Below are 25605 nucleotides of genomic sequence, written 5' to 3' on the forward strand. Positions count from 1 at the left end.
CCGTGTCTACGTGCAAGAGCAGCAAGAATTTCATTGTATGACATTCCGAGGTGAAAATAAAACTTGATTAGCTGAGTTCTCTCCATTATATGGTGGCTGTGTGCATCTGAAGTCGTTAGAGACGCATATGAATTTATAGTAAATTAACTTGTTCCCACAAGATAAATAACTTGTGCGCACAAGATAATAATTATCTTGTGCGCACAAGATAATAACTTGTTCGCACAAGATAAAAAAAAAATTCACCTTTCGGGACTTTAGGGGCTCCGTAGCTTTCTGTTGCTACAAAGGTTTTTGTTTTTACTTTTATTAAGAAAGTTTTCTTTATCAACAATTTCTGTTGAAATAAACATGTTAAAATAATTGAATTTGTAGATTTTCCACATTACAAACTATAAACAACACATTTAAATAAAAATTAAGAAACTCAGGACTACATTGATTGACCAATTTCTGCAGTTTACATTGTAATTAGGGGTTCAAGCCTGTTGGCATCACAAATCTTTTCCGTATTATTACCACTTAGTAAGGCTTGAACCGCTTTCATGGCTACTTGTGGCTATATTAGTTATAATTGCAATTGTGGTTGTAATCATATAATGGTAATCATTATAATTATTATTGTTGTTAGTCATGATCATTATTACTACTTAACTTTACAGTGTTTTTCTTTCTCCCCTTTCCCCAATTCCCCATAAAGAGGCATTTTGCCTCTTGCCAGGCCAACATTGTAAATAAGAATTTGTTCTTTATTGACTTGCCTGGTTAGTAAAGATGACAAAAAAAAAAAAAGACACTGATCCAAAAAATATGACTGATGGAATCAATGTTTCAATATCTGCCTGGCCCAAGAAAAAGCTACAATTTCAATGAAACCTGCAGTGCTGGAGGGGATGTTAAGAAGAAAAGAACAGATTAACCTGACGGAGCATCAGATCTGGCCTCATAAAATTGGGGACTGTCTTGGGTGTTGGGATTGTGCTCCTCTGACAAAAAAATCTGGTAGCCTAAGTAGAATTATAAACACTTTCCGACAGGTAGCTCAAGACCTGAGAAATTGAAGACTGATGTCACAATTCTCCAAGCATGCAACCAAGTTGCCTTATTTTCTTTTATTATAACAAGTTCCAAAAGTCAGATAGCATTTACTTTACAGTTGTCACAGTGACTTTTAATATCGAAAAGTACATAAAAAAATCGTTCATACCATTTCCTATTTCAGCACCCAGATAGCTCTGTTTAGACTGCAACAGGAACACATGCTGAGGGACCAAAGGTTAAGCCAAACATCTCAGTCAGCCGGGGTCTAGACAGGTTAGACATTAAGTCCAGCTAAGTTAGTCATCCTTTGGTGCCCCCTTCAGACTGGACCGCTGCTTCTTTTTGTCCATCTGGCCCATCTGGCGGTAAAGTTTTTTACGCGCCTCCTTCTGTCTCTTCAGCTTAGCCTCCTCTTGCTTCTCCTTCTGCTGCAGGAAGCCCTTGTGTTTGGCATGCTGCACCACGTGGGCTTTCTTACTCTTATGGTTGTGAACCATGCTCAGAGCATGTAGTAGCGCTGCCACCTGGAGGATCAGGGAAAGAAAAGCAATGCTTAGAGATAAATCAATGGCTATGTTTGCATGCAGGTAGTAACTTAAGGTCATACTGGTTAAGATCTTATTCTGGTTAATGTGTTTCCATGAACCTTTGATACCCTGTAATTGAGTCTCCCTGTTACCATGAATAAACCAGTTAAGAGAATATTCCCCCTTCCTCTTTGACAAAGCAATAGTAGCTTACTGCTAATACGGGGGAAACAAATGATGATACCAGTAGTAATAGTAAGTACTGCTGAAAATGACATCAAAACGTACCCATAATGCTGTGGGAGTCTAGGTTTGACACTTCCCACAGATGTCCAGAGTTGTACAAAAATACTGTAACAGACTGCTTCAGTACAGTGGAGAATGTACCAAGACAATTTCACACAGCTTAAAGCTGCACAAAGTCAACATGCTTGTCTTTTTGGCCAGAAACGGCAGCATAGTAGCCTATTAGAATGTTTTTTGTTGGACTAATAAGACTACTCGCCCGGAACCCTGTTATATTTGGGCATGTTTCGATTTTCCCAGCCTTTTTCCATCACATCTTAAAGGGAGCAAATTCTGCAAACCTTATTGCTGTGTGATGTCAGCCATCTTGCTTTAACCAAGCTTGCTTTGGCTGACTAGATGCACTCAAAATTAATTGGATTCTTTTAAAAACTAGTTCTGTTCTCTTTGTTAACAATGCAGCATTAAGACATTATGACCGTATTACATCCCCAGGACATTATTTTCACAATACTGTGATAAAATCATACATCCAAGTAAAATATGGAGACAATGTTACGATATGGAAAAATGTATACCATGCAACCCTAGTGCATGAACGGCCCATGTTTTGTTACCTTCCTCTCGTGGGGCTCCCTGATCACACTGGGCCTCTGCAGATCTCGGGGGACCTTTCCTTTTGGTTGCTGCTGCTTGGGTTTGCTCTTGAAGGGCAGGGCCTTCTGGAGCTGCTTCGCGATGTGGAGAGGGTTGAAGTGCCTTTGGGAACGGACCACCGTCTGGAAGGGAAAAGGGTAAAAATTCACCATTCAGGTCATTTAGGGTTACCGTTTAAGTAAAGGTCTTCAGATAGCCGGCAACTGCAAGACTATTCAATTATGAGTTTAACTCCCATGCTAGCCAACGTTTCATACACACATGCACATGCGTACACACACAAACTATTATGGCCCTATGAAATCCATTTTAATTGTTCCATTATGGATTTTTTGTTTTTATTTTCCCTAGATTCCAGGGTTTATTTTTTGTGCTTAAATTGAATGTTGAATCAAGTGGTTAAAAGAGCTAAATGAGCTAATAATGACAAATTATACAGCTTTGTTTTTCATTATCATCATTAAAAATTGTATACCTACTTTTGAAACTATGTTGCATAGTTTATACAGTTTTATTGCTGTTGTGGAACGTGTATCTGGACTAGATGCTCTGGCTTGTTTGGCCGGAGGATTTGGGAAAAGTCCAATATATCAGGTGTGGGCGACGTTGAGCTCCATGTTAGCTGAAGAGGGATACAGGTGCGTTTCTATTTACAAGCAGCACACCAAACGCGCTGAGATGACGGTGAGGCTTAAAATCCCCGCCCCCTCAACCATGATTTGTGGTTTTCCATGCCAACGCTTTTCAATGTTAACGCCCCCTCTGCACAGAATCTGGATACGTAGCTACCAGACCCTTGATATAATATCAAGGGTCTGGTAGCAAGACTAATAAAGCACTGTGTCTTGTTGTCTGTCTGCTGATACTACTGCTGCTATTTTGTGCAACCTCTTAATGCTGTAACCCATACCTTTTCCTACTTTCATCCATACACTTGGCATGCTCTAGTGTTGAAATTATTGGTTGATTGTGTTTACCAATTTTCTCTATTGTAATTCACATTGTATTCCTCTTTGCTGTATCCAATTACCATTTGCTGCAATGACCCAATTTCCCAGTGTGATCATTTAAGTTTCATCTAATCTAACAGACCACTTTGAGGATTTAGTGCAAAGGTGTTTTTTATTCAAGTGCTGCATATGTATGTGCACTATACTGCACTTGATCACTTATTGCAGATGAAGCGTTCCCACTGGAGTTAGTGGTCAATCAGGCTGAGCCTACCTTGTACAAAGAATCAGTGGCAGGTTTGTTGCGGATGCCAAGGTCGAATTTGAGCTGTCCGAGGGTCCTCATGCCTGCCCAGCTTTCCTTCTGGCCAATAGGCAAAAGCAGGGAGGTGATGGGATTGTAGAGCTGGGGAACAGAGACCGGGTACCAGGAGCGCAGAAACACGATATCTGCACAACAAAGTCAGACACGGCAAGTAATGTGAAACAATACGCACAAATACAAATATGCAACATGTTCATGAAAGCATTTCCCATAAACCCCACTGCTTCCTGTGCCCCCTCCCTGGTGTCTGTGGCTTTACTGTAGAGAATGCCTGTCACCTGTGACAGATGCATTTATTGCAGCAGGCAGAGGCAGGAGGAAGTGGAATCAAATGACATGCAACTCACAAGATTGACTGGTGTTACCAAACTTTTCAGACAACTAAAGTGAAGTTGCTTTATTATGTTTTACTCAAGCATGTCACAAGATTTTGCTGTTTGAGAACATTTAACACCGTGGGAACAACCAAACCTTATGTGGATACATGTGTGGATCTAATTTTTAATGTGTGCTTTTAATGTTAGATTGCCTACTACTACAAAGATAAATCAAGGGCTATCAGCTTTATTGATTGTAAGTAAGAATATTCTACTTCTGTTCTGTTTCCTAAATAACTTTGATACATAATTAATTTATTTTTACAAAACTATTGTTACCTGTATTAATTCAAGGACACTGAATTGTCGTCTCCTCTCATTCTCTGATCATCTATCATCAGAATAGCCTACACTTTGAAAGTCACAGTTTTGCTAGGTGACTACATTCAGCCATTTTGTCACATGTTAAATGGTTAAACAAAGTGTTTTCAGCCATTTGGAACAACCGTACCTGAACATTATCAGGCCTAATTAGCCAAAAGTCTTTTTGGTTTCGGGTCCTGATATTCACTGTTCAGGTCCGGGTTACATCGGATCCTGTTATTCACAGGTCCGGTTCAGTGTTTTATGACAATGGGCGGGTCCATTTTGGTTTTGGGTCTGGCGTTCTTGGGTCTTTGTCGGATCAGGTCTCAATTTTTGGACCAGTGAAGACCTCTAACACACACTCACACACTGTGCTCACCACTCATAAGCAGCCTGTCCTCAAATGTGGCTCTATAAGCTCCGGCTGGTGTGGACAAGGCCTTCTTGATCTGACCTCTGATCCCCGACACTGTTCGCACAGAGGCCCCTTCAAATTTAGCTACTTCCAGCACTGTGTTGAACATGCCCTGTGAACACAAATGTAAAGTTTGTTAAAACATTCCCATGTGTTGAAATACATTGGAATTCTATAGTGTTTATCATAAACAGAAACCTCCTTCACATGGATATTTATGATAGTATTTAATAAAAGGCAAATATCGGCCCCATACATTGACAAACCAATATCAGTTTAACCCTAATCAATACATCAATATATCATCTGGCCTCATTGGTCAAACAAAACAAAAGCAAACAAATATAGGGCAGGTATGCTGCAATATGTCAATTTATTGTGATCAAAATAAGAATAATTTTTAAATCAGGAGCTGGATCAGGAATAAGATTAGAAATAGGAGTAGCCCTGGGATCAATCCCAATAACAACTACCAACATCAGCCCTGACCCCTACAGGTACAAACAATTCTAAGGGGAAGCACTACTGTTGTAAGGTCGTGGTATGCTGGTGAAGTCAAATGAAGCTTCCCCACCTTAATGAAGGAAGTGTTCTTATAGATCTTGTATGGGTAGCCAATGAGTTTGAGCTTCTTCACTATAGTCACTGACTTATCCAGGTCCAGGACGACTCCTGTGGCAGCAATACGGAAATTAGCCTGCAAAAGAAAAACAGAAATGCATCTGTAAACAAAATATTGGCCAACGGCCTTGAATACAAACCACAATGCAAAGAATTTAGTCCAGGCGACATGACGTATAGCAACTGTTCAGATTTGCACAAAAGCATCACAAAATAGGTATTGGTATACAGTCAAGGGTTAGTCAAGAGGGGTAAGTCAGCATACTGCACCATTCATTTCTCTATTTCTCTATAAAAGTAAGATAAGATAGCACTTTACTGATCCCCTTGGGGAAATTCAGTAGTCCAATAACAAGAACAACGAAAACAATTGGCCGCGGATGGATTAGTAAACTGTGCGCATGGATTTTTAATACTGTATGTCCGCTGATAACGTCAAAGAGGGACTTTTAGGCCTATATACAGTGAGCCATAGCCATTACGCACCGCTTGGCATAGTGAGCTATAATAGCTATTAGGCACCTAGGCCTATAACCATTGATTGATCACACCAGTCTAATTTATGATCCAATGTGCATTCTTCTTATTCCCAGATTGGTGACAATATGAAACATATTTACTCCCTATAAAATCATGCTTGTAGAAAAAGCATGTCAAAGGTCCCATATTTTACACTTTCACACTTGTTTTATTGTATGTTTTGAGGACTATTAAAAAATGGACCATTTTTACACTTTCATTTTCCAGCATCTGTCTGAGCCTTACCAAGAACAGGCTGTTTTTGTTTGTCTTTAAGGCTCATTAACATTGACGACCCTCTGTTCTGATTGGCTAACCATTTCAAGAGTGAAACGTGAGACACCACAGCTCCACTAGCCACAGGTGTTTAACTCTGGTTTAACTGTAGTGAAAATTCTCTGGTAAATAAACAATGGCAACCTCTCAACATAATTTGATCCAATCATAAATGTTGCCAGAGTCAGATCTTGAATCTGAAAGAACAGACAACAACAAACCACCGCCACAACCAAGATTACAACAGAACGTTTCAGAATGGTAAATTCTTATCTTTTATCTTTTTTATGCGTTGTTAGCCAAGTATTTCTTACAAAAGCAGTGGTGCTGTAGGCGGACAAATGATAATGAGCGTACTTGTTGATACTTTCACCCTGTTTAGATAGCACATCCAACTCCTTTATAATCAAAGAGAAAGAAATCTCGTTTTCCACAATATGGGACCTTTGAGTTGCATATAACATTTATAGATGTATGCACTAATGGGCCACTGTGGTGTGCCTCTTTGATGTTATCAATGTACATATTACAAATCCGTGTGCACGGTTTGCTAACTCCTGCACAACTCTGGTCCAGGCACTTGTCATCTCCCGCCTAGACTACAGCAACGCTCTTCTGGCCGGGCTGCCCACCTCGACCATCAGACCTTGCAGCCAATCAAATCAAGCAAAAGGTGCGCCCACAGACGTTTGATTGACAGTCCAAATTTGCATATAAGCAGGTGGTTGATTATTGAGTGGGTGAAGGGAAAAAAGGGGGAAGGAAAACGGCTAGGAGATTATAAACCATTCGGTGAAAATCGGGTGGGTGATTATACAGTGAGTGGTTATTAAAAGGGAAAACAGGAGATTATAAAGGAGTGGGTGATTATCAAAAGGGAAAGCCGATGGGAGACTATGAAATACATGAGGGTAATGATTATAGGTGAGGTTAACTGATAATCATTATTTGATGCTTTTACACTATGATTTGTTGTATTATCATAACCAGTCGTCCTATAACCTTTTCCCACTTTTGTCGCTGCTAGCGTGCCCTAATTATCACAGAATTTAGAATTTCATCGTCATAATCAGTGTAGTGGTATATAGAAGTGGTTGAGGTTTATTGTAGAAACCATGATAGCTATCTTCTAGCGATCTCCTCTGCCACAAGATTGAAATACCCGCCCGCCAAAAAGCTTAACATCACATCCTTTCGTCACGATGAGCATCGTAGCATCAAAGGGGGCGCTTCTTGTACTGACGTAGCCGGTGGGGGCGTGTCTTGTAGGGAGCCTGTAGGCTGCAGATAGACCCTTCTCCCTTTGTTGAGTAAAGGGTCTTTTATACGGGAAGCGACAATCGCTTGGTCCTCATTCATTTTCAATGAGAGATGCGCGGGGAGACGCGGAGGAGCGGGTGGATTGGCAGGCGGAGCGGGACCCCTGAAAAAGTCGCATTCGTGCTTGTATGCGCACACACTGGTTCGCATGCGAGAGGCAAGTTCGCATGCGTCTGTCACCTCCCGTGTGAAAGGCCCTTAACTCTTCACTTACTACACAGACTCTCACGCATCAAAGCGGTCATGTGCATTTGTTTAGGATTATTTTTGACTTGTGATTAAGTGCTCTCTCTCTCCCTTTCACAGAGACCTACAGGGTGCAGGTGCAGGGTGCTGCTCCCTAGAAGGTCAGGTGGCCTACAGTGGAGGGTCATTCCCTGGTAACAAAGAGCTTTTTATCGCGGATGGATGGAGGGGTGGGGAACCAGTCCTTTTTGCATGGAACAGAAACTGCCATGCACGTGTTTTATGAATGCAATCAAATTGCAAATGTTGTTTCTGTGCCAACTGTATTTGGATTGTCTTTTTTTGTGCTTGTAGATTTTCTAGGAGTGTATTATGTCTCAACATGTATACCAATTTCAACTGTACTGCCTGTACATGTATACCAGTTTTAACTGCATTAATGGTTAACTTTTAAACAAATCTGAACAATTTGGTCTATTTCTGGCCTATGTCACTTGAACTAATCATTACATAACAGGTAAGCACAAAGCAGTATGGAGATACTATGCAGAACAAACTCATAAAGCAACGGTAAATGGAGTAAATAAGGCTTACTTTAGTTCCTGCTACTGACTGCACAGCTAGAAAGCCAGTGCCCTGTGGTGTGATGGGACCTTCAGAGAGACAAGTGACAGGGAATGTGAGTTAATAGCACAAAACAGAGTAGATAATCATAAACCTGACTGTGGAAAACAAGCCTTCTTCCAAGCCCTCTTCACAGTTGCCAGAGACTTATGTAGGAAGAGCTGAGTTCTATGTTGTTGCAATTTCTACTGCCCACAGGTCATAGATTACTTAATAACTATTTAAAGAGTAACTAAACCCCAAACCCAAATCTGTGGTGAAGCCTGACACCTAATGGTGAAAAGTAGGGTACTGAACTGGCCTTCTGCTATTGGCTGGTCTTTGTGCCAGGTGACGTCACCTTCTATAGAGTACAACAGGTGGTGGCATCACCTGGCACAAAGACCAGCCAATAGCAGAAGACCAGTTCAGTACCCTACTTTTCACCATTAGGTGTCAGGCTTCACCACAGATTTGGGTGGGGCTTAGTTACTCTTTAACTCTATAATTAAAAACAAACAAACACACAAACAATAACAGTAAATTGTGCATTTCTGAATATATGTCATCAACATTCAGGAAAGGAAAAAAAACTATACTATCTAGTTAAGGACTACAAAAAGGAAAATCCTAATCACAGTTTGTTGCTGTACAACAGCAGCCAAAAGAGGAGGCTCACCCCAGATGGAGGCGCCACAGTGCATATGCTGTGGCGTGTACTTAAGCAGGCGGTGGCGTCCATTGTGGTCCTCAATGTGGTAGAGGGGGATTGTCTGGAAGCGGCGCCAGCCTAATGACAGGATGAGGGGGTCTCGTGTCTTCAGGATGCGGTTGTGCCAGCGGTGTTTTTTCAACCGCATCTGAATGACACCAGAAACGTCTTTTAGATTTACGCTTGCTATTTTGTAATGTTATAAACAATAAAGATGATGCAAAAGAAATATGGAATTGACTGAAAAAATAGAATAAAGATATTTGAATACTAAAGCCCTATTTGCACAAGATAATGACATCGCCGGTACCCCGGACACAATTGTATAAGATTTTATTTTTTTTATTAATTTATTGCCATCCACCCATTTTCTAGCTGCAGAGAAACCTCATCTCACTTGTATCCGCAATTTAATTACATTTATTTGATCAAATTTGTCACTTTCTGATTAAGCAAAGCAAAACTTGCCAGAGGTGATCCGGTGTGTGCAGCAATTTCATATTTTTCTTTGGACTTGTCTATGTTAGCATGCAATAAAAACCATTTCACCTACTTGCAGGTATCCTATGTTGCCCTCACTCGAGCCAAGGCCTCCGAGGATGACGGGGTAGTGGGGATCAAAGTTGGTGACAAACTCACAAGGTAGAGAAGGGATTTCCAATCGCACATACATTCCCGGCCGAAAACCTTCATACTGCACTCTGGTCTCATCGTCCACGTCCTCAAACTCTGCCCGGTTCAGCTGAGGATAGAAGAGAATGAAGGAAACAAGATTTTTTATAAATAAACCAGAACAGAACAGCAGCAGCTAACAAGCATCATAAATATATAATTACCAAAATTGTGGTAGCTGCCATCTTACCGATGTGACTTGCTTTCTTTTGACACCGAATTATTTCCTTGCCACTTCTTTTGATGCATAGCTCAAAAATTTGGCAGCACATCATCTTCCATTAATGGTTGATAGTTAAAGCTGCACTAGACACATTTTTATGTAAAAAAAATCCTGCCATTTTATCAGCCTAAATCACAAAGTGGCACTGCAATAGAGAAGTGTACTCTATCCTCACCAATTAAGACGCTGTAGATTCACCCAATTTGCTCAAATTAAGTTCTGGTGATATATGCTTACTGGTGGGAAATCTGCTCCACACAGGAAGTGACGAACCAAAACTTAAGAGTAAATACAAACTTGGAAACAGCAGTGAGCGTGTGCTACGTCTGAGAATTCCCCAGCATTTAATTATCGCTCTGATCACTGACTGAAATGATGCATTTTAGCCTGAATTTGCGCTTTCTACCAACATATGTAAAAGTGCCCAGCAAGCATAAACAGTAAAATTTCAATATGGCATGTCTGAGACCTTTGCTGAGCCTTGGTATTAAGTCCCATTCTATCAGTAAACTTAAAATCTTTTCTTAGCAGAAGGCATTTGAGAAATTTCAACTTTCAACTTCATCTTTGGACTTCTGAATGGACTCCAGCAGCCTTTGTGAAAATTCAAACAAGTGATGGTACCACCTGACTCAATTTAAAAGACAGAAAAAACGCTGCATACAGATCATCTTACCTCAGCCTGTTTCTGCATCTCCTCTTTCAGGTCATCAAAATAAGTGGCGTCTCCATCATCGTACTCGGCATCAAAACGCTCCTTCAGCCTCCGCTTCCTTTCCAGACGCTTGTTCTTCTGGACCTCCTCATCATCCACCTTCATCAACCTCTCTTCGTCATCGTCCTCTTCATCACTATTCTCCTGGTCACGACATGCACAAGGACGAAAAGGATCCAAACAGGAAAAAACAAAATGCGTAGATGAGTTGACGGAAGTTGAAAATTCTTTAACATCTGTTTTTTAAAACTCATTTTTGCTTCACACACACAATCAGAAAAGTGAAATGAGGCTACTTGGGAAATGTAAATTTCAGAGAAATTGACATTATATCACAGGCCCGAAAAACGAATTTCACCTCTCTAGGTTTGTTTTTGACAATGGCAACACAAGTATTTTTTTTTCAGTTTTGAAGCTGCATTAATTTAGGGCTATCCAAGATATCATGTCTGAACTCCTGTCCATGCTTCATCGCTCTGTATGCACATATTTCTGACACCTTTTATCCATTTTGACAAGACATTTAGTGTAAAAAAGCTTTCCACTATCCCTGCTTAAGATTAAATACCTCAGCCTGGTCCTCGTGTTTCCCAGTTGGGCCCTCATGGACCTCTCCTGTTTCCAGGTCTTCAAAGTCACCATACAGCTCCTCTAAAGAAAAAGAACCAAGTGCAAGGATTTAAGGTCTTGTCTGCTGTAACATATGTTTCTACACCCACCTGTGTAATTAACCTTAAACAGAGTTTCTGATTAGGAGAAATTACTAGCCCAGTCAAAGCAGTATATTTGGACTTTAATTTTTTAAATCCAAACTTTTCAAATAATTTTGGTAATAATGGTGCAGATGGATCCCTCATAGCATGTAGACAGAAGCCAGTGGAGTTCTCATAATTAAACCAAAAGTATACTCACCGTCTTCCTTCAGCAGTGTGGCAGCATCTTGTCCTTCTTCCCATTTCCCCGTTACAAAACAATCGCTAATTGAATTGAGCATCTGGAAAAGAACATAGTGACATATCAGTTTCATTTTTGATATGGTCTTCTTTGAGATCACACAGGGGACCCATGAAACATTACATTTATTAGCTTTTAATATACTGTTTTTAAAGACCAATAAAATCAAATGTGTTAGGAATCACACTTTCTTCTACCTCTTCCAAATCCCAGTTGTGGGAGTTGTCGGGGCTGAAGCGGGAGCAGTCTGGGGCATCTGCCCAGTGCTTTTTGGTCTTTTGAGGGCGGCTGACTCGAAACAGACCTCCCAACTCCTCTTCCTCATCCTCACCAGCCTCCTCCGCTGCAACTGAAGAAAGAGGCAAATTGAGGCCAATGAAATGCATATTCACAAGCAGCTGTTGTCATGGCGCATCTGTGGTTTTACCAGTAGTGTTTGAACACTTTGTGCAGATATCAACCATATTCCATGTCAAATAGAGTTGTCAGACACAAAAAAAGAGTCTTCAACAGCACCAGTAACTACGTAAACATAGGCTATGCGATGGCATAAGGTAGTGTAATGGAAATGTATTTATACTTTATTAAGTTAAAAAACATATTATTCTTATTCTGCAGTTACCGGTATGTGACTATTAAGCTTATCTTTCCTAACTTGGTTTGGTTTTACTGATTTTAGATCCATCAGAGTGACGCTTGTAACACACAGCTGTTTAATTGTTAAAAAAAACGACAAAAATAATGGATCGGGACTCTGTATCAGCAGTTAATATTAAATAACTTGAATTGGAGAGAGAAAAAAAACACATGGGAACTCTAATTGCATACTGATTTTATGCTATTTTATGAAATGTACTCCTACAAAAGATTTATCAATACACAGGATATGATGTTACTATCCCTTGTGCCATAATCCAAGGTGAACATTCATACAGAGGCCCAATTCACAGTTTAACAAAATGATATACTACTATGCCAATGACTACTCTAGAAAACATCAGGCTATACTATCATTAGATGGAGAAAAGAGATGGCTTTCTGTCAAATACAACAATCTGTCAAATATGCCATTACGTCAAACGCATTATCTACTGAGCACCTAAATGGAGAACATAAAATGTTTTTTGTTGAAACACCAACTCAATAGTTGCAAAATGGCACTGGCTGTAAACTCACTGCTGTGATTGCATGAAACTTCAACATTTGTTATATAACAAAGAACCACAGAAAACTGTCTTTGTCGGAGTAATCTCGATCGCACTTCTGAATACCACAATCTGGAACCATGCATTCGCACTGTAAGCAACACGATCATCAAGTCACCAGAAGTTCATTCATATCCTATAGAGCTGTCATTGGCTACCAACAACAATTCAGATTTCTGCGCCTCCTTGTTACCTCCACCAAGGAGGTAATGTTTGCACCCGGGTCTGTGTGTTTGTCTGTCTGTCAGCAGGATATCTCAGAAAGGTGAAGGTTGGTTATGGGCCAAGGAAGAACTGATTAACTTTTCATGATGATTGGCCAAAACGGGGTGTGATGTTGGGTGTGGCGATCACCAAAAGGTGGTTGTCAGACATGCCGGAGGTCTGTGCTCTACTGAGTACATTTTCTAGTTTCCCTACTGATATAATTTCAATTCATGAAGAATAGTTCCACCTGGCAAGTGCAAAATGGACAAGCTGATTACAGCCATTCAAAGCTTCCCAGTTCTCTACAACCTTTATTTGAAAGACTACAGGAATAAACTTTAATTACCAATTTTGTTTTTTCTTTCGATTAATTAATTAGCACTTGCTTGCCAGCTTTATTAATACGTTTGTCATCAAAACAATATAACATTATTAAAGGCAATAGCAAAGCACTGAAAAATGATTTGCCTGTTCAAAACTCTGTAGCTGCACCAGACCACTACATACAGTAGATGCAATTGGAGCCTCTTGCACTGTCCACAATCCGTCAGAATAGAGCAAGCCATCAACCAAGTTGCTTGCAGTGTGTACAAGCAGGAAGGGATCTTCATTACCTGTGCCATAAACAAGTTTGCGCAGATTGGGGGCGGCTTGCTGTTGCCGTAGAAATGCTTCTGATGCTTTCTGTTGTAGGCCCTCCTTCCACCGAAGAGCCCCTGTGAACAAACAAGCAAGAGAGAAGTGGAGAATACTTAAAAGAATGAATGGTTCAGAAAACAGAGTGAAGCTTCTCCCTTCTACCATCTTTTCCACCATATAAAACTAATAAGTTGATAAATAAAAACACAGACCCTCAGGCCACTTGGATACCTTCAGTATCATAGCATGGTTCTTCTTCCTCCTCCTCCTCAATCTCAGCAGCTTTTTGTTTCTTGATGTTTTTTCCTGTGGCTTTGGTTGTACCAACATCCTCTTCCATCGATTCAGCTTCTGACTCTTCTTCCGCACCATCATCATCCTCTTGCTCTTCATCATCACTCTCTTCCTCATCTTCATCCTCTTCAGAGCAATGTCCAGAGTCTCCTGGTCCCATAGCCTTTTTTGCCTCCACCTCTTCCTCATCAAAATCTGACTCATCCGCTTCACTTTCATCCTCTCCCTCATTTCTCTTCCCTCTCTCTTCCTCACTCATCTCCAGGTCATCTTCACTGTCAGCAAACATTGGCAACTCAACACATGGTTCCCCATTATCTTTCCCCTCCTCCATTTTATGTTTCTTCACTGGTGGAGCACTGTCTGTCTTCTCTGTCTTTTCAAATTTGGCCCTTGCCTCTTTGATCAATGTGGATAAGTTACCCTCTTCATCCTTATCAGTCTCTTCTTCGTCTTCCTGTTCGTCTTGATCACTATCTCCATCAGTGCCATCTTCCTCATCGCTGCCATTGCTGTCATCATTTTCTTCTTCCTCCTCAGTAAAGACAACCTTCCTCCTCTCTCTCTGGGTCTTGGCATCCCAAACCCGGTTCTCCTGAAGGCCTTCTTTCTCCCTAACACACACACACACACACACACACACACACACACACACACACACACACGGCAAAACAATGTTTTATACTTTCTTCCAAATACAAGGTTTGAGTCAATTAAAATACAGTCGTAACAGATTACTGGAAGTTGCTACTATTCAACGGCAGTTACTGCTGTGGTATCAAAACAGCACAAACTGAATCCTATTGGCTACCACACCAGCCTGACTAATTATTTTTTGTAATAATTAACCAGATTCATATTTCATTGTATTAATGAATTTCATTTGGACCAAACTGTCAACGTGAGTTTCAATGTTGGATACAGTAATTAACCACGACATCTCCAGGTCAAAAAACGTCACTACAGAAGTAGAGGGGAGCATTGTTAATGTCTCAAATTAACATTGTTGTAACTGCACATTAATACTCACTGCACATCACAGTCTGCATTTAGTCTAGGTTAGCAACCTAAGTGGATTTGAAGGATGTTAACCAGTGTCTTATATTAACAAACGGCCCTAAAGCTATTCCCAAGCTACTTGTGTAGGCTTTGCCATGAGAAATTGTAACAGAACTGCATACTAATAGTGATAAGAACTGCTTTTTCACATACTCTATTTGTGCCTTTGTACTATAATTCCAACTGTTGACAGTTTTATTGTGACAGACTCACAGACATTTCCCTATGCCATCACCGTAAATGCAAACAACCACCCCCCACCTCCCAACACCAGCACCTTCACTAAGTACTTAGCTGCTGGAAAGGCTGAATACCTAAGAATAGCATGTACAAAAATGCATTGAGGATCTGCAAGCAAAGCATACTCACAATGTCAATAATTATCACCAAATCTCTTCAAGTTTGTGCTATGTAGAATAATTGAACAGAATGAATCACAAACCAAGATCTCTCACCCCTTTTGCAGGTCAATATCCGTGGGGACCAAGGTGGCTGAACCAATGAACAGAGAAACCTTACTGGCAGCCATCTTGGCATCAAGGGTGGCATGTGTGTCAATCAGAGACTGGACCAGCTCTGTAGTGGGACGCACTTCCTCCTATTAAAGCAACATAAGATACCATAAACTTAAAAACTGACAGAGCCACCCAACATATACAGGTATGGGAGCACACTAGGGTTAGACCAGTGTGTCGGTATGCTGATGTATGGAACTGATATTGTCCTCTTATTAAAAATCAGACATCAGCCAGTCCGTGTCGTAAACCTCCAATATGGATATAATGCATTTTGATTGCATATTTATTGTATAATTGATCAATACTACACAGGTTTTAGGGTTGCATGGTCTAAATGATGTTTCACAGGCTTTTCTACCTCAACATCATCATTCTGGGGGAAACAATGAATACTTGGCACTTTTTGCCATGAAAATGGTCAAATTTAAAGACATTGAATATCGGCACAAATCATAAGCTATCTGCAGCCTCAATCTAAAAATGTGGCCTTAAAAATCCCAGATCAGTCGAACCCTAGAGCACACTGCTATGCAAAACACACAAACCCACCTGCTCCTGACTGACATGGGTGGTGGGGAGATCAATATAAACGGCGTCCTTGTCGTACACAACCCCCCCAACCCCAGCCATGGGGGCATAGAGCAGACGCTCTTTCTCATTAAGTGCCCTCTTCTTCTGAGCCTCTGGTAATGGACAAGGGTCTGGTAGGAAGCTCACGTCTGCCACTTGAAAGTCTCCCACACCTGCAAAACGTGCAATAGTGGTATCAATTATATGTGTTTTCAATGCTGTAAGCACTCACTGGATCTGAGCGTGTGCTGAGACTAACAAATATATGCTATATTAATAAGCTGAATAGTGATGGGAAACTTGTTTTCTAAGAAAACGTTTGTCATTAACATTACAGAACCAAACCAGTTTCCCTGAAGATTTTAAGGAGAAAACAAAAGTCAACCCCCTTAACTTTATTTGTATTCTGTGGTGTTAACATTTTGTCAATGATCTACACAGAATTCCCATAATGTCAAGATGGATTTTTATTTACCCATTTCTACAAATTAATTAAAAATGAAAAGCTGAAATGTTTTGAATCAGTAAGTATTCTACCCCTTTGCAGTGACACTCCAATTCGAATTAAGGTGCATCCAGATTCCTTTGAATGTCTTTGAGATAAATCTAGTTAGACTGGGGTCCTCCTTTGAACATGATTAGAAAAAAAACCACATAAATTCACACAGATGGCAGTGCCTATCAGAGCAGGATATCTACCATTAAGTCCAAGGAACTGATCGTAGAATTCAGAGACAGAACTGTGAGGAGGCATAGATCTTAGAGCTGGTCGTCTGACCAAACTGAGTGTATAGGCAAAAAGGATCTTGGTCAGGGAGGATACAGAAAAGCTTAAGAACCACAGAGTTCCTTGGCTGCAAGGGGACAACAGTCAGTGGAGCACTTCATAAATCTGGGCTGTATGGCAGAGTAGCCAGAAGGAAGCTACTCCTGGAAAAAACAGGCACATGGCAAGGCTGTCAGTCCTTAAAACTCAAATAGTGAATGTCTTCTGCATTCTACAGGGGGTGGATAAAATAACCTAAAAATATACAGTTGGGCCAGCCTTTGCCTTCAGAACAGCTTTGGCCCTCCTTGTAGTGTGGTCATCAAGTCCTTTCCACATCCCCACATTTACCTTAGCACAGCCGTTCAAACTCAGCACTATCTACTGGAAGAAAACCAGTCAGTGACAGAGAGAGGGAGGGATTGAATGTGAGGAGGAATATATCATATCAAAGTCAGGAGTGCCTCGGCTTCATGCCTGAACTACATGTTTTTTTTTAAATCACGTAAAAAACAAAAAAAAAAAACAAACACAAGCCTCTTTTGCTGTATATGGATGGGAAAATACAGACCTGTTACACAAATCTGGCAGGTCTGCTTTTTTAAAATAGTACACGAAACCCTGTGAAAAACCCATTCCACAAAAAACTTTCTGATGACCAAAAGCAAGAAGGCACTGTACATGGTTGATTTCAATATTTTTTTCCAAAACAAGAGTTAATGAATGAACCTGTGTAGTCCAAATCCAATAGCTTTCCCCATGTATCTCCTGACTTGGCCTTGTGTCCAATTTCACACTACTGGCTCCATATATTTTCCATACATTTTTCTGGGACATTTCTGCTTTACTTAGGACCCTCCGACAGCATGGTGTAGAGTGGAAAAGTGGGAGACACAGCCACACAACATTGAAAGGAGGAGACAAACTTTGTTCATTCAGATTTTCCACAGGAAACACAAAGCCATCTCTAGAAACGAGGGAAACAAACTACAGCTATGCTCGTTTACCTGGGATATGGACCTGGCCTTTGTTTTTTAAGTATGTCCCTCGCAGGTAGCCATAGAGGGACACTGTCCGGTCACACTTGGGGTCTGTCCTCACCTTCTCAGGTTCGGTCAAATCCTCCATACTGTTTGGATGGAGAAACAGGATGGAGAAAGAAACAGGTTTGAAGGAAGTAATGGCTGAACTAGTACAGAAGAAAAGCATGAGTGTAGACCAAGCGGCCAAAACCATGGGTGCATTTTGAAGCCAAAACGGAAGTGGCGGTAGCAGCAATTCCTCTAATGTCCGCTTTACTAGCAATGTTATTTATGGTACATAAATAATGCAAAACAAAAACACGCAAAAACAGTGCAATCACACTGCATTTCATCTACTCCTCTCCAGGGGTGGGGGGTAAAATGATTCTTAGATTCATCACAATTTATTCTTGAACGATTCTGCATCAATGCAGAAAACTCGATAATCGGATTTTAAAAACTTAATTCACAACATTGACTGGGCTGTATGAACTGATGGTTACACCAATTGGATGGTGCTACGTGAAAAAGAGTTCCCATATAAATTTGTTATTACATTGCTTCATAATTGAGGCCAACTAATAGAAAGTTTGAACAGATATGAGGATTTGGCCCCAGGTTAACACTCACCGGTCAGCCAGCACATAAGGGTGGGAGGTCTGCCAAACCAGAGGACGAAACTTCATGACAGAGATAAAGCGACCAAGGTTCTTCACTTCCTGTGTCTGATATTCCCCATACACCATACCAGACAGATAAAAAAGCTTGGCACCCTAGCAAGTTTCAAAGAGAAAACGCATACACATGTAAAGTCTGTTATGACAGTCTCACATGCAGTGTTGTCACAATAACCAAAATTTCCATCCAACTTCAATACCACTGCAAAAGACTCAATTTTGTAAAAGTTTGGTAACACATTGCTTGATGGTTTTTCTGGTTTGCCATGGTATCATAGTAGCAACAAATCTTAAAGCTTAGTATTGGTATCAAAGTCAAAATTCTAGTATCGTGACAACTTTGCTCACAGGAATACTGCATTGGAATTTGGGACTCGGCACAAAAATCAACTTTTGAGAAACCTTCCATTTTTCTGCCCTAAAGTTGGACCACAACAAAATTATCTGGTGCCTACCTGGTAGACTTCGGTCCAGAAGCGATGTTTGAGGCTTTTCTTTGTCTTACGTTGTGTCTTGTTGTTCTTGAAGGAGTCCAGGTGCGTCAGCACACCCATGATACGAGGGAAACCATGAACCTGACAGATGTTGAGAAACTCAAAGGTCTCCATCTCAAAGCCAAAGCTGGCATCAATCAACATCAAAACCTGGGGGACAAAAAAAGAACAAAATACAACAAATAGAGATAAATATCACCGTGCTACAACTTTGACATAGAAAGGCGATCACTCAAACTCTTACTTTTTACATGCCCACTCAAACCGTGATATTGTTTCACATCCCATTTCAATCAAACCATTCATACATTTCCAAAATGTATTTCTTTACATTGAATTTCAATGTAAATGGCCACACTTACCAGGTCAGCAACTTTTGCTAGGTCAATCATTGTATTGATGTCATTGCTACACTCAATGAAAGTGAGGCGACGCTTCTTACCTAATGAATAAAAAAAGGTAGCATTTACTGAAGACATAAAACAAATATAATGGGATGGCTTACCACCTGTCTAATGGCTACCGCTAAATAGAGGACCATAAAAAGCCCAATAATTGCCTAGCATCTTATGTGTAAAAAACAGTTTTTCACCATTTTTTGTTGGGTGGCTCATTATAATGCCAACACACATCTTGTGGGGGCACCAGCTTGCTCATTATAGTAATAACCAGGTATTTAGCAGGCATTCTCTGGTAATATGTAAAGGTTATATAAACAGGATTCACAGGAATTCAGCTGTCACAGTTATTCAGCTGTTAGTTATAACCTCTGAGAGAGTACCATGTTGTAAATAATAACATCTGTACCATGTAATTAATTCAACAGGGTTGACTGTTAAATGCAAGTAGGACTGCCTTTAATTTCTGAACATTTCTTTTTTTTCACTTCAGCATTCACTTTTCCTTCTCCACGCTGTCTACAGCTGCACTGGACTCAGTCTACATTTGGGTCCCTGTTAACAGGGTTAACAGTCCCTGTTATTTTATCCAAAGAATATGAGTGTAATTTTGTCGTAAAACAGCAAAAGCGGTAAAGCTGTAAAGACACTTCTATATTGTTGCAAAGAAAACTTAACAGCAAGGTCCTGAGGGGACTGGACAAAAGGTAGCAAACCTAGGACATAACAGACATCATCAGTAGAACTCCCTGGACTCTATAAACAAGCAAGCTTACCAGAGACAATAGTTACCGGTCCACATATGTCCCCGAGCTTCTGCCGGGTAAAGTTTTTGATCAGGCACCGAATTAGAGTGCTTTTTCCCACCTTAGGTGGCCCTACTACTACAATCACCACTGGGGGGGGTTCCAGGGGAGTTCGGTCAACAAGGGGTATGTGGTGTTTTTTGGCTTTTAAGTCCTGGGCCCTAAAAAAAAAAAAAACATATAGGGATTAGAGTTTCATACTGTGCTAGGATGTTAGCAAAGACGCCCTTAGTGAATGGTCATGGGAACACAGCTTGGCTCAGTCCATTATCAATTCAACCCAGAAGAGGAATTTTCTTTTATTACAATATTAAAAACATTGTCACAACGTTTTAATTTCCAATATATTTTGATATTATATTTTGACCAGATTTAACTGAAAGTGAATTGACTCTAACCCTGGGTATTATTACCATTAAAGATGCATATTTCAAAAACAATCTACTCATACTCAGATGAATGAACTACATATTGTTTGCTGACAGAAAACTGGTCATCATCAGGGTAAATGTTAAAGCTTAAGCTTCTTTTTTTTTTATTAAGAAATCAACATGTCCACCCAGTCTGAACATGAAGAGGCTTGGTTCTGATACAGTAGCAGTGTTGTAAACCACATCAAAATGTTAGCAGTGTGCCTCATATCGCAGTAAAATACAGAACTCTACATCTGATTGAATCTGATTGAATAGCTACAGGAAACCAGAACTTGTTTTCTAGTAGAGATGGGTAGAGAGAGTAAGATAGACACAGAGCAAGACAGACAGATAGAAGACAGAGAGCGAGATAGAAAGAGATCAAGACAGATGAAAAATGAACACTCTTTTTGTTAAGAAAGATCATGAAATCATAAAAGATTATAATTTATAAAATGGTAAATCAATCATGACAACTGCAGTCAGCCAACTTGTCAAATTGTTGTCACATAACAACTTGCGCCCAATCAATAAGTCAGCACCCATATTATGTTTGATGTCCACTTTAGCCTCCGTTCTGTATGTATTCTGCACAGTGTAATATATGCAGCGTTCGTAGTTAAAAATTGCACATTTTATGGCATTTTTCATTATTATTATGACATCAAACATTAATATGAGCGCTCACTTATTGATTTTGACGATTAAATACAAAGTAATTGGTTTAAAAACAGTATTTCTAACTATTTTCAAATCTTGCGCTTTTATTTTGAAGGCTAAATGGCCAAACCGGAAGTCTTGTTTCTGCTAATTCGAGCTAGTCTTACCTATCAGGGCCGGGTGCATGCAAATGTGACGTATTTTGAAATCAATAGCTAGAGTGGTGATTTCAGCTAAATAATTATGTAAATGGCTGTCTTTTCAAGTCACGTTGGGATCTGTTGGCTTCAAGAGACTTGGATTATGCTGTAAGAGCTGCAGGGAGCCATTTTATGGTTATTTTCCGTTTTTTTTCTGAAGACAGGTCTCCAGCAACTTCAGTTGTTTTGGAGAAAGCTGCAATGTACTTCTTCCGGGGATCTCCGGGACTGTACTAACAAACTTTACCCGATTTCCTACTGGCATGGGGGTGAGTAGCTAATGAATTAATTTTCATTTTTGGGTGAACTATTTCTTTAAAGCTACACTAAGTGATTTTTTGACCACTAGAGGGTGACAGAAATCGCAACACATTTTGTGAACACACACAGCAAAAGTACTGGGTGATGGAAGCCCTTAAGGACAAACCGTGCATAAAGGCTAATGGCTAAAATAAACGTACCTACGTAGAAATATCGCCGGTTACCACTCTCGGTTTGCCAGATTGTTTCTCCCGCTGAAGGTTACACGTCCCACAATGACAAGTGAAGAAGTTGGTAGAAAGTTTACTATACTGAACAAAAATATAAACGCAACACTTTTGTTTTTGCTCCCTTTTTTCATGAGTTGAAATAAAAGATCTAAGACTTTTTCTATGCACACAAAAGGCTTATTTCTCTCAAATTTAGTTCACAAATTTGTTTAAATCCGTGTTAGTGAGCACTTCTCCTTTGCCAAGATAATCCATCCACTTGACAGGTGTGGCATACACCTGTCATGTGATTATTGCACAGGTGTGCCTTGGGCTGGTCACAATAAAAGGCCACTCTAAAATGTGTAGTTTTATCTTGAAAAAAAGACATTTATTAGGCACTGAACTATGGATCTCACATGACTAGGGCTACAGATATGCATTTTTTGAAAACCAGTCAGTATCTGGTGTGACTACCATTTGCCTCATGCAGTGCGACACATCTCCTTCGCATAGAGTTGATCAGGTTGATTGTGACCTGTGGAATGTTGGTCCACTCCTCTTCAATGGCTGGGCGAAGTTGCTGGATATTGGCAGGAATTGGAACACGCTGTCGTACACGCCGATCCAGAGCGTCCCAAACATGCTCAATGGGTGACATGTCTGGTGAGTATGCAGGCCATGCAAGAACTGGGATGTTTTCAGCTTCCAGGAATTGTGTACAGATCGTTGCAACATGGGGCCGTGCATTATCATGCTGCAACATGAGCTCTGATGGACATTCCTGCAGTCAAAACTTGCGACATCTGTGGCATTGTGTTGTGTGATAAAAACTGCACATTTTAGAGTGGCCTTTTATTGTGACCAGCCCAAGGCACACCTGTGCAATAATCATGCTGTTTAATCAGCATCTTGATATGCCACACCTGTCAGGTTAGTGAGAAGTGCTCACTAACACGGATTTAAACAAATTTGTGAACAAAATTTGAGAGAAATAAGCCTTTTGTGTGCATAGAAAAAGTCTTAGATCTTTTATTTCAACTCATGAAAAATGGGAGCAAAAACAAAAGTGTTGCGTTTATATTTTTGTTCAGTATAGTTGAACAAGTGTACCCCCTCGCTTCATCGATTCCACCATTACCAATATTATTTTCAGGGATGGGAGGGGTAGAGCGCCACTTTCAAACAGCGAGAGAGGAGATGAGCTAATTTAAAAAAAAGAAAAGCTACAACTCAGGACGAATTTGACAACAAGCTTTAGAAAAGAGGTGAAAACAACAACACAGCTGGCCCGTGTGTGGGGCTATTTGTTTATATCATTACGTCTCACGGAAATCTCCACGTAGCACATGTTAGTTTCAGGATTGGTTACAGGGTCTGAAATCGCTTATTGCAGGTTTAATTTCCACAACAATCGTGCTAACAGCTTTTTTTTTTAATTTTTTTTTTATTCACTAGGCTTGATCAACATGATTATTCAGTGAAAAACATTTTAACACTGGTCATCAGTCAACATCCAGTGAAAATCTGTGAACGACACTACCCAGAGAAGATGGGAAGCTTTGCTAAGCGACTGTAACGTCTCTCTAGTCAATGAGTGTGCTTTCAAAAGCTCTTTCTGATTCACAATACTAACATTTGTTGCAAAACTTGATGCCAAAAGCTTCTTTATGTGTATACTTTACATGAAATTACACCATGCACAATGAATGGCAAAAGAAAGATTCCTCATACTGATATTTGGATATCCTGGTGGGATCAAGGGTGTGATGTTGTTAAATCCTCTAAGTCAGTTTGAGAATGTGTTAAAGAACAGGTCATAAGACAGTTTGTGAGAAAGGTGCATGAGTGCAAGTAATTGCTGACCTATGGAAGGTTTTGGCCATGCGTACAGCGGACTGAACCGCAAACGCTTTGGGATTCCTTCTCCGTCCATCCTTCTCTTCTGCTGAGCTCCCCTGCTTCCTGACCTTCTTTCTCTCCGCCTTGGGCCCGCTGTGCTTCTGCTGATGTCGCTTCTGTTCCTTCACCTTTCCATCCATCCTGTCCACTCTGAAACACAAACACACTTTGGAAATCATGTACGCCCATAAACATAACCACCCTGTGACAACATAGTAAAGAAGTAAAGATGTTCTGCTACAATGATGTACAATGCCAGTTAAACATATGTAAACGGGCAGGGGAGGGCACTAGAGGCGAGTGTCAATACAAATCGGGTGCCACAGTGCAAGTTCTTGGTTGAGGGTCTTAATTGAACCTTTATTTATTCCAATTATACTTGGAATTCAGGCACGAAACTCCACATTTATTCATATGTTTGGTTAAAGAATGTGTCCAAGTAAAACTGACTTATTCTGTTAAACTCTGAATCGGGCCTCCATAGGAATGCTCACCTTGGATTATGGCACAAGGGATATTAACATCATATCCTGTGTATTAATAAATGCTGAGACATAGGTGTGACAGCCTGATTTGAGTGATTTCAGTAATGCAATTACCCTATTTTCTATTATTATTTACCACTGAAAGCTGAGGTGAACAGTATTTTCTAGTAGTATTTACTATCTAAAAGCTGAGCAGAACAGTATTTTCAAGTTGGAAGTTCGTGTCTACCGTGTTTCCCACGTGAGTTCATAATAACGGGCAAAAATAACATCATAGTGACATTAGCAGTATAAGACTCCTAGATACTAACTAGTTAGGCTCCACTGTCCAGCTTAAAAATTGGAGATTTAATCAAATTAGTTCTGCTTGGTGGTTAGGTATGATGGTAAAATTATGTGGCTTCCTGTTCTAAGAGGTAAGTACGTTTGCCGGTAAGGAAAACGTTAAGAGTGACTTTAAAGTACATATATGTGAAATGCTCAGAGGAATGACAAAAGTAAGTTAGTCGCATTACCTTAAGTGTTTTCCCCACACAGTCAAAGCCTGTTTTCGATTCTCACGTGTGTACTGTAACCTCCGACCCGGAAGTGGAAAGAAGCGTCATTTCATTGGAAACGAGTGGAAACGAACAACGGTAGCAAAGGTTCCGCTTAGAAAAACGTGCTTCGTCTTCTTCACTTATTTTAATGATATGGCCGTTGGCAAACAACTTATTGGTGCATTACTGCCGTCAAGTGGAAAGGAGTATGAATCGGGAAATTTACTATAATCTGCTTGATCTCTAGCCAGTTAAATAAATGAATACATGCAGTAAATAAATGCAGTAAACAAATAAATATTAAGTAAAGACTAGTTCAATTTTTTTTTCTTTTTTCTTTTAGAACTTAAAAATTGAAAGAAATAAGGCATGTAGTGGTCTTTATATCTCTTACCATTCTTAACTGGATATCCTTTTCTCTCAGGCGTTCACATAGCCTACTTGGTCTCTCTCTTCCTTATTGTGGGCAGTACAGCATCTGTGGGCCTTCTAACTGGCAAGGATCACAGTTTCCATCATGATGTTTGTTGATAAACCTTGGGTGTCTTAATCTAAATCTGGATATGGCCCAGAAGTACAGCATAGGCTATGAATCGTTCTAGTTGCTTTGCCACTTATTTTCTGTGTTCATCACTG

General features: G+C 40.2%; 1 protein-coding gene across 1 annotated transcript; it reads right to left on the bottom strand.

Moving 5' to 3' along the window:
• Window positions 1-1085: 1085 nt before the first annotated feature.
• Window positions 1086-24995, bottom strand: bms1 (BMS1 ribosome biogenesis factor). Its single transcript, XM_071901691.2, has 23 exons — window positions 24946-24995; window positions 23910-24095; window positions 20271-20461; window positions 19459-19538; window positions 19058-19246; window positions 18556-18698; window positions 17911-18032; window positions 16117-16310; window positions 15505-15647; window positions 13928-14604; window positions 13672-13773; window positions 11843-11994; window positions 11604-11685; window positions 11260-11342; window positions 10653-10835; window positions 9635-9823; window positions 9049-9229; window positions 8361-8419; window positions 5419-5541; window positions 4809-4956; window positions 3696-3871; window positions 2432-2593; window positions 1086-1565 (listed from the first exon to the last, which is right to left on the bottom strand). Exons 2-23 carry the CDS (start codon window positions 24083-24085, stop codon window positions 1338-1340), a joined length of 3783 nt encoding a protein of 1260 aa, XP_071757792.1. The 5' UTR covers window positions 24086-24095; window positions 24946-24995; the 3' UTR covers window positions 1086-1337.
• Window positions 24996-25605: the final 610 nt, after the last annotated feature.

This window comes from Centroberyx gerrardi, chromosome 20 (assembly GCF_048128805.1).
Source record: "Centroberyx gerrardi isolate f3 chromosome 20, fCenGer3.hap1.cur.20231027, whole genome shotgun sequence".
Lineage (NCBI taxonomy): Eukaryota > Metazoa > Chordata > Actinopteri > Beryciformes > Berycidae > Centroberyx > Centroberyx gerrardi.